At 45.3% G+C, this 15,649-nt stretch overlaps 1 protein-coding gene across 7 annotated transcripts in view; it reads right to left on the bottom strand.

Moving 5' to 3' along the window:
* The window catches only part of TRAPPC9 (trafficking protein particle complex subunit 9), a 541,182-nt gene that overhangs the window by 436,173 nt on the left and 89,360 nt on the right, over window positions 1-15,649 (bottom strand). For all 7 annotated transcript variants that reach the window (XM_072733818.1, XM_072733819.1, XM_025985035.2 and 4 more), the window contains one exon: window positions 4,597-4,723. In XM_072733818.1, coding sequence (XP_072589919.1) covers window positions 4,597-4,723 — 127 coding nt within the window. The remainder of the gene's footprint in view (window positions 1-4,596; window positions 4,724-15,649) is intronic.

The raw sequence follows: 15,649 nt of genomic DNA, 5'->3' as shown, positions 1-15,649 counted from the left end.
ATGTAGAGATTCCACTTGGAAACTGCCATGTCAAAGCCTGGCTGTGCTCATTTCGCTCTGGCTGACGGGGACCATGCAGGGCCCTGCAGAGCACTGACTGGGATCCTGATCTGAGACACCCTGGTGACAGGAGTGCTGGGGAAAGCAGCTCAACTTTTCTCACTTGGTTTTGAATCCATCTACCTTCTTCACAGCAGAAACATATCTAAGAACCAGCACAGATGGGCAGTGATTAAAATGGCCACATGTGCCCTACACTTGGCCGAGCACAACTGACACAGCTGGAAAGGGCACACACACGACCAGCTCAGTAACACGTGAGCACCCCGCTCTCACCCCTAAGTGGACTACACGGTTCTCATAGTCCCTGCAAAGCTCTCGTGTGAGGTCTGTCTGGGAGGTTATGGTGCAGCAATCACACGAGTATGAGGGAAGATACTGGACAACCTGGACTGGGATCTGGGAGGTGACTGTCCTCTTATTAACCAAGAAAACTGCCCTGACCATCATGGCCTTCTAAGCCCTTTTTTTAACTAAATACCTATAATCTTTCCTCAAATAATACAATTAACTTAAAAGTTTTAGGGATGCCTCACTGGCTCAGTCAGTGGAGCATGCAATTCCTGGTCTCGGAGTTGTGAGTTTGAGCCCCAAAATGGGTGTAAAGATTACTTAAAAATAAAATCTTTAGGGTATCTGGGTGGCTCAATCAGTTGAGTATCCAGCTTTTGGGTTTCGGCTCCGGTCATGATATAGGGTTGTGGGATACAGCCCCGCATTCGGCCCCATGCTCAGAAAGGAGTCTGCTTGAGGATTCTCTCTCTCTCTCTCTCTCTCTCTCTCTCCCTCTGCCCCTCCCCCTGCTCGTGCACACATGTTCTCTCTCTAAAAATAAATAAGTGAATCTTTAAAATTAAAATAAAATCTTTAACCAAAAACAAAAAAGTTTAAGTTTTAAAAGCGCCACAGCCACTCAAAAGCTACTCAAAGCTCATTCTGACTGAAGGGTTTGGTCCTTATCAATTAAAATACCCTCATTAACTCTAGAGCTCTTTGCCAGACTGAAGGAGTTCAACGTTAGCTCACTGAAACCAGCTAACCCCCTCCGCCCCACCCCAGGTTAAATTCTTACTGGCTCACTGTAAATAGCATCTAAGCTTTATTATCATTTCTTCTTTAATAATTCTCAACTTGCTATGTGTGAATAGTCCACATGATTGTTACTTGCTTTTGTGTACATTATCAGTTTATGGAAAGTTCTAGAAGGAATAAGACAGCTTCTAGCTTTAAGGGGACTTCCTATGTGCTCATTCTGGGCAGCAGGAACGGGATATGGGTTTGGCAGCCTCTTGCTTGACCACTTGGTGTGAGTTTGGCTCTTGTTTGATCAAGACTGAAGCCCCACAGTTCACCATTGGACCAAGCACATCTCAGGCACCCAATAAATATTTGATTAATTGAATTTTAGGACAGAATTATGGCAGGGATGTATTTGGGCTCCTTTTCTGGTTAACCTGTATCATGTTACTTTAAAGTATTTCTGGGTGAGCCCAGGTCATGCTCCCATGCCTACAGAGCACGCAGGTATCTTCCTGGAAGCTGAGGAGATGGCTTCACTGTCTAAAACTAGGAAAGTCCTCAATAGGAGTAAGGGCTCCAGTCATACCCAGAAAGCATCACCAACACTGACTTTCCAAATCTTCCAAAGGAATTTCCTTCCACTTTGCCAGTGGTGCTAATGCTATCATGGAATAAAGAACCCATCCATAGGATTCCTACATCTGATCACATGCAGTTTATAGTTCTAGTTTTTAATGAGATCAGGCAAGAGTGACAAACAAGTGAGTCACTGAGACAAACAGGGCTGATCTCTGTAGTTCAAAGACAACAAGAACCATTCAGAGCATGTTTACACATAGTGGGTAGTACATGAAACCAATTTTTTAAAAATAGTCCAGGACCACATCTAGCTGTTCAGAGGTGGCTCTCTGATAGAGGCCACACGGACCTTCACAGTGAAAGAGATACATGGCCAAAAATCTGGTCACTGTAGATTTAATAGAATTTGCCCAAATGTCAGGTTATTATGCTTCTACACAATCTGTTGTATTGTTTGCAGACAGCTAAGGGATCAAAATGTTAGCATCACCAAATTTTTTTCAGTCAATGCACTGTTTGAAAATTTAGGTGTACTGAGGCACCTGGTGGCCCACTCAGTTGAGTCCCTGACTCTTGACTGCAGCTCAGGTCATGACCTCAGGGTGGGACTGAGCCCCAAATTGGGCTTCGAGCTGAGCATGGAATCTGCTTGGGATCCTTTCTCTCCCTCTGCCCCTCCCCACCCCACTTGCACATGCATGCTCCTTCTCCCTCTCTAAATAATGATGATGATGATGATGATGATGATGATGATGATGAAAATGTAGGTGTAAAATGTTTCCAACTCAAAAACTGAGATTTACTGAGTACTTAGTATGTACCAGCCACTGTGCTCCACACTTTTATATGCATCAGCTCTGCTAAAACTAAACCAGTAGCCTCATGAGGAACCATTTTTAAGGCCATTTTAAAGATTAGAAAACTAAGGCTCACAGAACCCAGGTCATACATTAGTGAAAAATAAACCCAAAGTCTCTAACTTCCATTCAAGGCTGCCTCTGTAACCCAGCTTGTCCCTCTTCTGGTGTCTCTGTGTGGAGAACAGGACTTTCTCCTCAGCCCCAACCACCTGCCAGGACCAACCCACCCAGCTCCATTGGCAGAGGTCCTGACAGAGTGGGGATCCAGACGCAGCAGCAAAATCCTAGAAAGTTCTGTTAGGTTCAGGATGTTCTATTATGCAAGGCTGCCTAAACTTAAGAATGATCCAGGTCATGATGAAGATGACAAATTATTAAGAAAGGCTTTTCTAGTCTTTAATTTTAAAAAATACATACCATGTCCTTAATTCCAAATCAAACACATTCTATTTGATGTCTTTCACACAGAAAGGCCCAACATGGACCCTGATTTCCTGAGTTTATATCAGCCACAAGGAAGCAGAGTACAAAACAAAACCACCACACACTCCCTCAGGGGCCTCCACACTGGATCCTCTGAGAAATTCCAAGTAATAGCAAGAGCACCTTTTCCCACCACGGGCTAGGCTTTGGGATGGGGCAGCTTGTCCACTGTGCCTGATGAACTATTCCACAAGTGCCCATCAAGACATCTTAAAATTTAAGGGTAGCCTGCTAAGGACTTCTGTACCTAAGGACCTTTCTGTCCTCCCTCTCAGGGGCACATAATTCTCACCCTGGCAAAAAAACCATTTCATGTGGCAGTGCTACCCCTGCCTCCAAGGAAATGCAAGGAGAAAGAAAATTCACATTTATCAAGCGCTGTACCACAGACTTCTACATGTTCTTTTCCTAATAACTTAATGCCATGGGTTTTAAAACTTCTTAAGCAAACTGATGCCCAGGGAGGTTGAGTGGCTTGTTCACGTGACTCTGTAGGCCCTCCTGGCTGTATTGTAATGCTGAACAAAAGATGGGGAAAAACAGCCAAGCCAGGAGTGTTTCAGACATGGTCACATCTTCATCACGTGGTATCCTACAGTTACAGCACTTCTATGAACAGCAAAATGTCAAATTTCCACTGCTTCTTTTCAGTCTTCAAACAAATCTTTCAGAAATTCTGAAACCATTTCATTGGATTAGCTTATAAACCCTTTTTAAATATCCACTTTGCATGTGCCAAAAGGCCCTCACTCTCTAAAACCCTGCAAGCCGTGAAGTGGGACTGGACACAGTGGCAGATACCATGAGAGAGGGAAGCAGCAGGTGCTATGGGAATCCAAGGACCCTTCTAACCAAGGGCGGGTGGTGGACAGCAGGAGAAAGTATCAGGAAAAGCCTCCTAAAAATTGGGCCTGTAATGAGTCTGAAAGCATGAGCGTGCCCTTGATGGATTACAGTGGGAGGAGGAAGGATGACTCCTGGAGCGGGTAGAGCCTTCGAGAAGGCACCACACTACACACAAGGAGCTACACCCATTCCTGTACTACAGGGGCCTAAGGCCTAAATCTACAGGAAACCACTGGACACTTTTAAGTAGAAGAGGCAAGGCCAGGCTCTGGTCATCACAGCAGAGGTCATGATGTGGGCTTTGGAACAGGGCACACCAGGGTTTGCATCTGTCTCCGCCATCTGACAGGCACTTGATCATGGCAGTGACACAATGTCACTCATCTATGACACAATGTCTCTCATCTATACAATGGTACACTTCCCAGCGCCGCTGTGGAGATTTCATGACATAATGAACCAGTACCTAGCCAATCCAAGACAGAATCTCTTGGGGCGCCTGGTGGCTCAGTCCATTAAGTTCCCGACTCTTGGTTTCGGCTCAGGCCCTAATCTCAGGGTCGTGAGATCAAGCCCCATGTCAGGCTCCACACCGAGAGCAGAGCTTGCTGGAGATTCTCTCTCACTCTGCCCCTCCCTCACCCTCACACCACTTGTATTACAAATAAATAAATAAAATCTTTTCTTTAAAAAAAAAAAAGGAAATTCTTGTAAAGATATATAGAGAACAACCACAGGCCCACCTTACCTGACAATGGGAAGTTTGGTGAAGGGCACTGGAGGCAGGGTAGGGCCACCTGGAAGAGTGAGGAGCTCCATCGTCCCAGGACATTTGCATGTGTAGTTCTCTAGGCTTTGAGTCACATCTTTCTTTTCTGAAGAGAAATTTTTAAAAAGAAGGTTAATTAACAAAACTTAGGGGGCTCTGGGGTTTTTTGGGAGGGAGGTTGAGCAAAATAAAATTCTTAATCGAATCCATTACAGTCCATTGAGTCCAATCTTCTGACAAATAAAGGGGCATTGATCGTAAGAGACAAAAAAGAAAGAAGTTCTTGCCACTTTATCTACATAATCACTAGCAACAGCTCCATTTTGGGGACACGGAAAAAAAGGAAGTTATTGTCTTATACAAAGGTTTCATTTCCCAAGAGAATAAATTCTTACCAAATTCCAAGAAAGTCAGTAGGCGCACAGGACTGAAGAATCGGTGTATTTTATTACCTGACAAATATTTCTCCAGAAATTATGAGGTACAAGCAAAACACCAGGCCCTGTCCCCAAGGAGTTTAGTCCATCTATATAGCAGACATTTAAGGGAATAATTACAAGTCAACATTTTGGTACAAAAAGAAAGCTTTGTGAGATCTGACTGTTTTGCTGTGCCCTATCCCCCATCCGTTCCCTAGGAGAGAGGGAAAGAGATCCAGGGAATGCTTATCGCTCATGACGCACGCACAGACTTCGTAGCACTCCAGGGCTCAAGAGCTCTGGAGCACGCTACACACCTCAAAATGCCTAATTACTCAGGAAGGTGGGCATTACGATGCCCTGTCCGCAAAGAGGAATGCTGAGACCACCCGACTTAAAGGGCTTCTCAAGACCTTGTGTTGGCGGGACGCCTGTGGTCTCCTCCCTGGTCCCTTCAGAAGAATAAAGGGAAAACAGGAAGGGGGGGTGGAGGGGGAAGGGAGCTCACACCACCTGCCTCTGTTTGCTCTGCCATGGACTGCAGGGAAAGGTGGAGGGCTTGAGGACAGGGGGACACCTTGGCCTCAGAGGGACATCTCGGGAGCACTCCCATCCAGTGAGGCCTGGGGCAGTAGAGTCAGACCCACGTTCAGAGGAATGGCTTGTCCCTCCAGTGGGAGGCACAGCTGGTTGACGTCACTCAACCTCTCTGATCCAACTGGGATGGAAAGAGGGAAAGCAGTAGAAAGCAGTGACTGGCAGGCGGGCACGTGGAGTGCAGTGAGATGGGGAGACCTGAGAGAAAGGTGACAGGGTTGCCAGAGAACAGGCAAAGACTGAGAAGCGAGGCCAGTGCTCCTTGAAGACTGGAGACCGGAAATAAGAAATATCCAGGCGAGGACACACATTTTCACTGGGAAGCTGCTGCCACAGGCATCTCCTGTGTCTGAGCGTCATCCTCGGGGGAACACCAGGGCAGGAGAGCAACCGGAATTAATTCTGCATACGGCACAGTAATGTTAATCTGCAAGATGGACAAAATTTTTTAAATAATGAAATCGTCTTCAATGCACAGATGGTGAATCTCCTGAAGGGCTCCAGCCGACAGCGTGCAAATGACCTAATCTGCCTAGTGTTACATGCAGGTCTAGGTGCCTTAGTAAGTTGAATTACGCCCTCTCAGTAAGCTCTGCTAAAATGAAGATGGAAATGAATCTACTCGTGAAGCTTAGTTCCACCTGCAAGGCTCCTACGTTCCTTGGCTTAGCTACAGGTTGGCTTTCCCACAGAGAAAGTAAGGGACGCCGGGAGTGCCAGGAGGTAGGCTGAGCAGCTGCAGGCTCCTCCTGCTGGGCCAGGGAACCCCTGGCCTCTGTGTCCCCACTCCTCCTTCAGGTCTGGTCATTCTCCACGTGGGGGAGGAACCTGCTGCAGGCGCCACCAGGGCTCTGCAGAAGTCAGGGCAGTGGGTGAACACCTCAATATCCATTGTGCTCCCTGTCAGCGGGGCCCTCCCCACCAGCTGTGCCAGGTGGCTCCGGTGAGACTGACCTTATCCTTATTCTCCAGCAGCTGAAATGCTATTCTTCTGCTGAGGTGGAAGGTCACCTGCCCCAGGACCCGGGGAGGAGATGTGGGGATGTCCTCAGTTCCTGAGACGACTATCAGCAAACTCTCCTGCTCTTACCCTTCCCATCACACTCATATCCAGAGCGTCTATGCCTTCTGGAGCTTCTGATCCAGAGTAAAATGCTTACGTCCAATTGCTGGTGTGCCCACCCACTGGCAAGGTCCCACCAACCTTTTTCCTCACAGACGTGAGCATCTGCTCCATGTTGTTGCCCAGAGTTGTTATTTTATCAAGGATTACAAAATGGTGACTCTGTGATTCTTTAATTTCTCCGTACCTTAAACCTAGAATTTGTCTATAAGGAAGGGTTTTTTTCCTCATCAACCAGTTGGTTACTCTGAAATACAAATGATACCATAAAGAGTGTTAGTGAACTGTTGAGGCTTTCCCTGTAACTTTTTTTTTTTTTAAGATTTAATTTCCTTATTCATGAGAGACACAGAGAGAGAGGCAGAGACACAGGCAGAGGGAGAAGCAGGCTCCCCGCAAGGAGCCCACTGCGGGACTCAATCCCAGAACTGCAGGATCACGCCCTGAGTCAAAGCAGACGTTCAACCGCTGAGCCACCCAGGCGTCCCAAGGTTTTCCATGTATTTACTGGAGTAAAGAACTACCTCCAGTGATGACCAGAGTGTTATATAGGATTTAGGATCATTACAAATTGGTAGATTTTTACATATTTGGTATTCAATTGATTGCCATTACACTTTTTTGATATTCAAACACCCTATTTTTAGCCAGTGGGAGTCGTGTCCTTTAGATAAGGCCCCATTATTCATCAACAGCTTGCTCTTTCTAGCTCATTTTTAGTCTAGACCTGGAATCAAACCATTTCTCAAGAAGCCCTGGATCCTTCTAGTGTAAAATAGTGTTCAGAGATCAGAATCTGGAGGCCGGGGGTGCTCATCGCTACTAGATTCTCATTGTCTCTCTAGGTATGACAAAAGAGTCAACTTAGAAAAAAGAAAATTTTAGAAAAATAGTAACTTATTTTTCCTTTAAATTTTAAGGTTTATCAGCTAAAAATACAGTTTACTAGACTACAAGTTCCTTAAAGGGAGAGAGTCTTATCATCTTTTCTGTTACCCCTTAACTTGTTAAGAGTGCTCAGAGGACAGAAGGTGTTAAAGGATGTAGGTGTTTGTTGGTTGGCTGACCTTACTTATTCAAAAAGGCAGAACAGAATCATTCTTTATTCAAGAGTGAAATAAAAGAGGGAGGCTTGAGCCTGGGTGGCTCAGTCGGTTGAACAGCCGACTCTTGATTTGGCTCAGGGCATGATCTCTGGGTCCTGGGATCGAGCCCCGCGTCAGGCTCCACACTGAGCATGAGGTCTGCTTAAGATTCTCTCCCTCCCTTTGTCCCTCCCCCGCTCACTCAAGTACGTGCGCTTTCTCTCTCAAAGAGTAAAAGAACAGGATGAACACACATCCTCTCTCCTCACAGGGCAGAGCAGCAGCCACAGAGTCACCAACAGGTGTCCTGCAGTCAGGACAGTCTGCCTATTAACCCTCCGGAAACTGCAGCAATGCCCCGGGTACCACCCATCACCCTCACCAGGGCGACTCCTTCCCCAGGTGCCCCTTGGCTGGGGAAGCACAATGTCACAAGTGCTTCTACTTCCACAAACAAGGGCAGAAATCAGCGTCTGAGGCGCTCCGCCACTCAACGACTGCTTATGTCACAGTTTCCTCACTCATCAAGTTACTGCTTCCCTGTCAGTTTTTTCAACCAGCCCTGAATTCACTCACCCCTGCATTCATGCCTTCAACCTGCATCGAACATCCACTGCATGCCCATGGCACTGAGCTGGACTCCTCCCATGGAAGCGCTGTGGGCTTGACGTATAAGGTGTCCACTTCAGTGTCAAAAATAGAACGTCATAATTTCTCGTAAATGACTTCACAAAAGCAGGATCAGAGTCTGGGAGAAGAGCATGTAGGAAACCTGATTTTGCTAAGGCTTCATAAAGAAGAAACAACATTTGGTCTTTGTCAAGGGCCACAGGAGTCCAGAAGCAAATGCCGTGAGTGCAGTGCTTGGAGGTTTTGCTACATTATAGGGAAAAAATGACAAGGATAAGCACATATGGCTACTGAAGAAATCTGATGTCTGAGGCCCACCAGTGGGGGGTGAGGAGAGTAAGGACACAGAACGAACACTAAGACAGCATTACAAGCTGTATGTATGTAAGAAAACCTGGCAGAGAAGCTGCCTACGGCACGTGTGAGAGGGAACAAGCTAAGACGGTTAACCTCAGAAGGGGTGACGGGTGCAGGCAGCAGACGGGCTCCGGAGGAAGACAGCAAAGCTGTAACTGCCTCTGGCTGCAGTGGGGACGAGACCCTGGCTTTGCAGGGCACCAACTGCCAAATATTTCACACGCGCCTCACATGTGTGTCCCTTCTCTGTGACGTTTGGTGCGGGACCTCACTGCTGGCAGAGGAGGATGAACGCAGGTTTGCCAGGCAGACAAGGAAGGCTCCTGTCCAGGGAAGGAAAGTAGAGATGCTCAGAGACAAGAAAGAGCTGGGGGGAGAGGAAAGAGGTGGCGGGGTCTATGTAGTTTGTCCTTCCTGCCATTAGCAGGGACCAGTGCTGTTTCAGGACAAACTCAGAGCTACCTAAATATGTGCGATCATTGTCCACAATTACATGTTCTGAGCACTTACCATGTACCAAACATCGTAGTACGTTCTCAGACTACAGAATCTATAAGGCAAGAGATATGGTATATAGCAGAACTTCAATATATTTTATCCAAATAGGATGCAATCATCTCTCACAAAATTCCTGCCAAAAAGGGGGAGAGGGCGGCATCATTATCCCCCTTTTGAAGGTGATAAACAGCTCGGTGACAATCTGGGCAATGTGACTGTGAACTGATATGAAATGCCACCAAAATAACCATTAATTTTCAAGTGTAATATTAACATTATGGTCATATGAGAAAATGTCCTTTTTTTAGCAACGCATACCAAAGAACAAAGGTATGAAATGAAATGATGTCTTAGGGTTTCTTTAAAATAATTCAGCAAATAAAGAAAGCAAGAGATGAAGTAAATGTATAAAGATCTTACTAACCATTGGCTGGTGATTGGTGTACAGGAACTCATTTTATTATTCTTTCTACCTTTATGTTTGAAAATGTCTCACAGCAAAAATATTTAAAGAGTCTGGAAAGATAAAATGATTTGTTCAAGAGAGGAACAGAGTTGGGATTCCAATTCGAGATGACAGCGGCTTCCTGCCCCCCACATAGATCAGGCTCGACCACCAAAACTCAGTGTCAGGACAACACAAACAGAAGAGCTCGAGGTCACAGTGGTACCAACCTGTGTTCCACATGCCAAGCTGGAATGAAGCTTGTGATAGACCCAGACATTCTCATAAGCATATGATTTGGTCAAAGGGAAGTGATGACTCCTTAATTTATTTCACTAAAAATTAACTGCCTTACTCTGCTCTGGTTGCCATAACAAAAATACCATAAGCTGGGTGATTTAAACCATCAATCCATGTTCCCCACAGTTCTGGAGCTGGGAAGCCCCTGGTGAGAGCCCACGTCCTGGTCTGCAGCATGTGCCTTCCCACTGTGCCCTCACACGGCCTTCCTCTGCACGTGTGCACAGAGAGAAAGAGGTCTCGTGTCTCTTCCTATCCTTCTAGGGCATTAATCCCATCAATGAGGGTCCTACCCTTTAGACCCAGTGTATACGTGATCACCTCCCAAGGCCCTTACCTCTAAATCACACTGGGGGTTAGGGCTTTGACATATGACTTAGGAGGGGAACACATCCGTTCAGCCCCTAACATCACTATAAATTTTGTCCAACTTTGATCAGAACACCCAACAACTATGGCAGTCAAGCTAGAGCACCAAATGCCCTCGAGAGTTATCCTTGTCCCAGAAATTAAAGAAATCACGCAAGAAGAACATCTGTAAAGAAAGCCTAATTGTCACCTAACTATATTATTTCTTATAGAAGCAGAAAGTATGATCACCCAAACTTTTGACCGTAAAAAGAACCACAGGCCATTTGCCATTTCAGGAGCAGACACTGGCATAAAACCAGCACATCATGATTTCACAGTTTAGCTATTTGTGTTCCTTCTAAGTAATAATCTGAGACAACCATTTTAGCAATAGGTCAGTTATGATAGTCTAAATAGGTAAAGAATAAAGTACATTTTTTCTTCCAAATATGAAAAAAAAAAACTAAGGAAGAAGAAAATAAAAGAATAGAGAGTTTTAGAGGTGTGGCCTGCTACTATTTGAAATTACACTTTTAGAATCAATTCTGATGCCTCCAGTTACAGAAATAAAAACCAAGTTCACCTTGGAACTGCTTTCCTAAGAATAGTATTATTTATCTTTCAACATTATAATGCTGAGATTTCTTGGGGGTTCCCAATAAGCAGGCCTCTTTTGCCCACCTCATTTTTAAATAACTGAAAACAAACAAATAGAAAAGATAAAGATGAAAGGTTATCTTTATCAGTGATAGAGCCCATGTTGAAAGGACATGATTTCTTAGCAAGTGCAAGTCCTCACTGACAAGTGTCCATCCATGAACAAATAAACAAAATGTGGTCTATATATAAAAGGGAATATCATCTAGCCTTAAAAAAAGGCAGGCCATCCTGATCCTGCCACAACAGAGATGAGCCTTGAGGGCATGTGCTCAGTGAGGTAAGCCCATCACAGAGGGACAACTACTGCATGGTCCGACTCCTAGGAGGACCCCAGAGCTGTCCCGTTCATGCAGACAGAGTGGAGCAGAGTTACCGGGGCTGGGGGTGCAGGATGAGAGTTAGTGTTTAATGGCACAGAGCTCCTATTTGAGAGGAGAAAGAGAATCCTGGAAACAGATAGTGGTGGTGGTGACTGCACGACAGTGTCACATACACAGTGCCATGGAACTATACATTTAAAATAGTTAAAATGGTAAATTTTATGTTATGTGTATCTTACCATGATTAAACAAATCAATGAAAACCGTAATGATGATATTAGTGCATGCCAGGTGTGGCACGGGCCGCTGGACACACAGCTGGGTGGGCGTGAGCAAGGGCACCACAGTCCAACTAGTCTCCCCACTATTTAGGAACGAAGAGACTTGGCCAAGCAAGCAGATATGGGTGCTGGTGGGGTGGCGGGGCCAAGAGCAGGAAGAGCAGGGGCCTCAGGGCTGGGGGCACCGCAGAGACGCCATGTGGTATGGGAGATGCAAGCCAGTGACCACAACACCCCAACACAGAGCTTCAGACACACCAAGTCTGAAGTATGGAGGAGCTGCCCAGAAGGACAAAGAGACCCAACATGGCTGGATGGGGTCAAGGCAAGTGCACAGGAAGAAGTAGGGTCCCGAGCGCCGTGACAATCACCAGAGAACAGAGTGTGTGGGTGCCAACAGAAGACTGGAGGGCCTGTGCACAACATTCTGGGAAACACAGAGGTCAAGGGCAGGGAGAAAAGGAAGAAGCAGAAAATGAGTTTGAAAAGAAACAATGCTAAATGTTCGGGCTGAGACTCAAGAAGCCAAAAGATGAGTGTTTGTGCAAGAAGAGAAATGGGGATGAATGTGGCACAGAGCCCAACGAGGACACAGAATGAAAGCCATCGTCACTCCTGGGGGGTCAGTGGCACGTGTCCCCATTGAAGGAGACTCTGGCAGGCAGGGGAACCCAAAGGCAACCATTCACGAACTGGCAAGAACTGAGAAGGTGGCGCCAGCCCCCAAGCCAGGAGTAGCGTGCAGACTGCGTCCAGGCAGTCTGCGGAAGAGCCAGGCTCCGTCAGGGACAGCCACCTGCACTGCCGCAGGGTTAGATACTAACACTTACCCAACAGTGAAATGCTATCACCACCCCACTGCAGGATCCACGACGGGATACCTCATTTCTAAGCTCACGCAGCTCATGAGCAAGGCTGGGTCTCTGAGCCTAGGCTTCTGAAACCCAGTGCTCTTTCCACCATATGGAGTGACTTCCTTGGGCATCACTGTGCCCATTTCACAGAGAGGGAATCTGAGGCTTCAGAAGGCCATATGATTTCCTGGGCTCGATCAGTAAGTGGCTAAATTACATTCAAACTCAGATAAGTTCAAACTCTTCGTTTTTTCCATTTTGTCACACTACCCACCCACACTGCCCCATTACGTGAAAATATAGAGGAAAATACAGATATCTTGAAACAGCCAATCCAACATGTCCAGCAAGGTGAGCATCTTACAAAGCAAGAAAAACCAACTTAGCTTTTCTTCATTCTGCATATACATCCATGCAGAATAAAGGTCCAACTACAAAGGTCAAAACGGTCTCATGTGTCACCACGATAAAGATTAACGACCTGTCCAAACAGCAGATAGTGAATAAGCCCTGTCACATACCAAGAATACAAGCCCTTCCTTAACAGACTGCTGATGGACGTCGATAAACCTGCCATGAGCAGCTGCCTCCTACCCGCATAACTCCGTTCTCGTTTCTCACTTGATTTACATAGTGGCAGGTCAGAGACTCTGATAAGCAATCATTCGAGTACACCAGGAGATTAAATATTTTTCCTTGTTCTTTCCAAGTATGTACACATGTTCTTCCAGGTGAAAGGCAATTATGTTAAGCCACTAGCTCGTTATACCACCATCCACTTAAAGCACTACCTAGAAAATATTTAAGTATCTCTAGAGATCTCAATAAAACACCCCAAAGGGGAAATTATCTTAAGAATAAAGACTTAATAAATAATTAGAAAGAATCATATCATATCTGTAGATCCAATTATGAAGTAATAGAAAAGCTACGGTACAGTAACAGTGCAAACTTACACAATCATTAACAATGAGATTTACAAAGAGTTTGCAATAATATGGAAAATTTCTGTTGGAACACCCGGGTGGCTCAACGGTTTAGCACCACCTTCAGCCCTGGCCGTGATCCTGGGGACCCGGGATCGAGTCCCACGTCGGGCTCCGGGCATGGAGCCTGCTTCTCCCTCTGCCTGTGTCTCTGCCTCTGTGTCTCTCATGAATAAGTAAATAAAATCTTAAAAAAAAAAAAAAAAAGTCTCCTAAAAAAAATTTTCTGTTATTTGCAAAACCAGGATGCAAAACTATATTTATAAAATAAATTCAGTTTAAAAATAAATCCAATTTAAAAATAATAGAAAACAATACCAAAAAAACTACACTGAAATGTTAAGTGTTGATCCATGCAGGATTATACATAATGTTTTTTCTGTTTATGTTTTCCAAGATTTCTAAAATGAGTATACACTATTTGTACAATAAAATTAGTTCAAAAATACTTAGAAGTAAATTTTCAAAAGCAGTTTTATAAAGAAAAGCCAGGGTTTGTTTATAACTGCTCCTCATGCAAAAAGAAGACAGCATCCTGGGGCATCCGGTGGTGCAATTGGTTGGGCATCTGACTCTTGATTTCCACTCAGGTCATGATCTCAGGGTCATGGGATTGAGCCCCACATCGGGCTCTGCACTCAGCAGGGAGTCTTCTTGAGTCTCTCTCTCTCTCTCCCTCTGCCTCCCCGCTGCCTCTCTCTAAAATAAAAGAAGGAGGAGGAAGGAGGAGGAGAGGGAAGGAGAGAGGAGAAGGAGGAGAGGGAGGAGGGGGGAGGAGAAAAAGAAGAAGACGACGAGGACGACAGCAGCACCACCCTGAATGCTGTTCTCCACAATGCTCAGAAGTGCCACCGCAGCAACCGACATTTAATGGGGACTGACCACATGCCTTGCACTGTGTCTAACACTTTACATATACTATCTCATTAAATCGTCCCCAAAAGCTTACATGAGGGAGCTTTCCCCTGTCATTCTGATTTTACAGATGAGCAAACTGAAGCTTGGGTAGATCTTCCTCCTAGTCCAGTGAGCCTTTCACTTCTCCATCAGGTTCTCCCTTGTAGCAAAGGGCATCGTTCACCTAAAACCATCCCATATTTCACTCAACAGTCCTTTAACCAACAAATATTGGGTATCTGCCATGTGTAAGGAAGATCCCTACCTTAGCCATTCAATTGGATTACCACCTCTTCAAGGACATCATGATCCCCTAACTCCTTAGTCTCCTACTATGCCTGGTGGGATCTCCATTAATACACAGTAATAAATAATTTGTTAGCTGTTAGTAGTAAAAGGCATTTGTTAAAGTAAGAGGCAACATAAATTAATTCAGTTCCTCATGTATTGATTCCTTTCTAGGTAAAACCACAATCCAGAAGGATGAAAGATCAAAGATGAATAAGGTATTGCCCCGTCCCCAAGGAGTCTGTGATCTAATGAGGGAACCAGAGCAAAATCACTCTCAGGACATAATGAAATGATGCTGAATTGAGAACTAAATAGGTAAGGAGGAGGTGAAGAGGGGCGGCACGGAAAACGGGGAAAGTAGGAGGACAGAGTGCTCTAAGATAGGAGCAGCATGGAAAACCACATGGTATGCGTAAAGAACAACCAAAAAGTCCGATATATAGGAAATACAGATTAGGCAGATGGAAGTGAAGTGAAATTAGGCTAAAAAGATGGTTTAGATCTGAGACTTTATTAAGACAGGAGAGGCAGTCACTGCAGCTTTGCAGGGAACAGAAGGATGTGACTTTGCTTGCATTTCAAGGAGATACGTCTGGCTTCGGTGTGAAGAAGGGATCATAAGAAGAGCCAGGAAGCAGGACATTGTTAAGAGTCCAAGAAATAGGTGCCGGAAGTCTGAACTATGGCTGTAACCATGGAAGGGAGGAGGGATCCCACATGAAAAAAAAAAAAAAAACTCAAGCATTAACGGATATAGAACCTATCCAAGCAGTTAAGAGGATGTAGGAATGGGCAGGACAATTTGGGGTCGACTCCACAAGTTTTAAGCTTCCAAAAAGAAAATAGTGACACCCTCAAGGAAAAAACAATTAATTCAACTGGGGATATGATGAATGCAGGACCCTAGGACATCCAAGGGACACGCCAGCTTTTATGAG

The sequence above is a fragment of the Vulpes vulpes genome, chromosome 13, assembly GCF_048418805.1.
Source record: "Vulpes vulpes isolate BD-2025 chromosome 13, VulVul3, whole genome shotgun sequence".
In the NCBI taxonomy this organism is placed as follows: domain Eukaryota; kingdom Metazoa; phylum Chordata; class Mammalia; order Carnivora; family Canidae; genus Vulpes; species Vulpes vulpes.
This window is presented reverse-complemented; position numbering and strand designations above follow the sequence as displayed.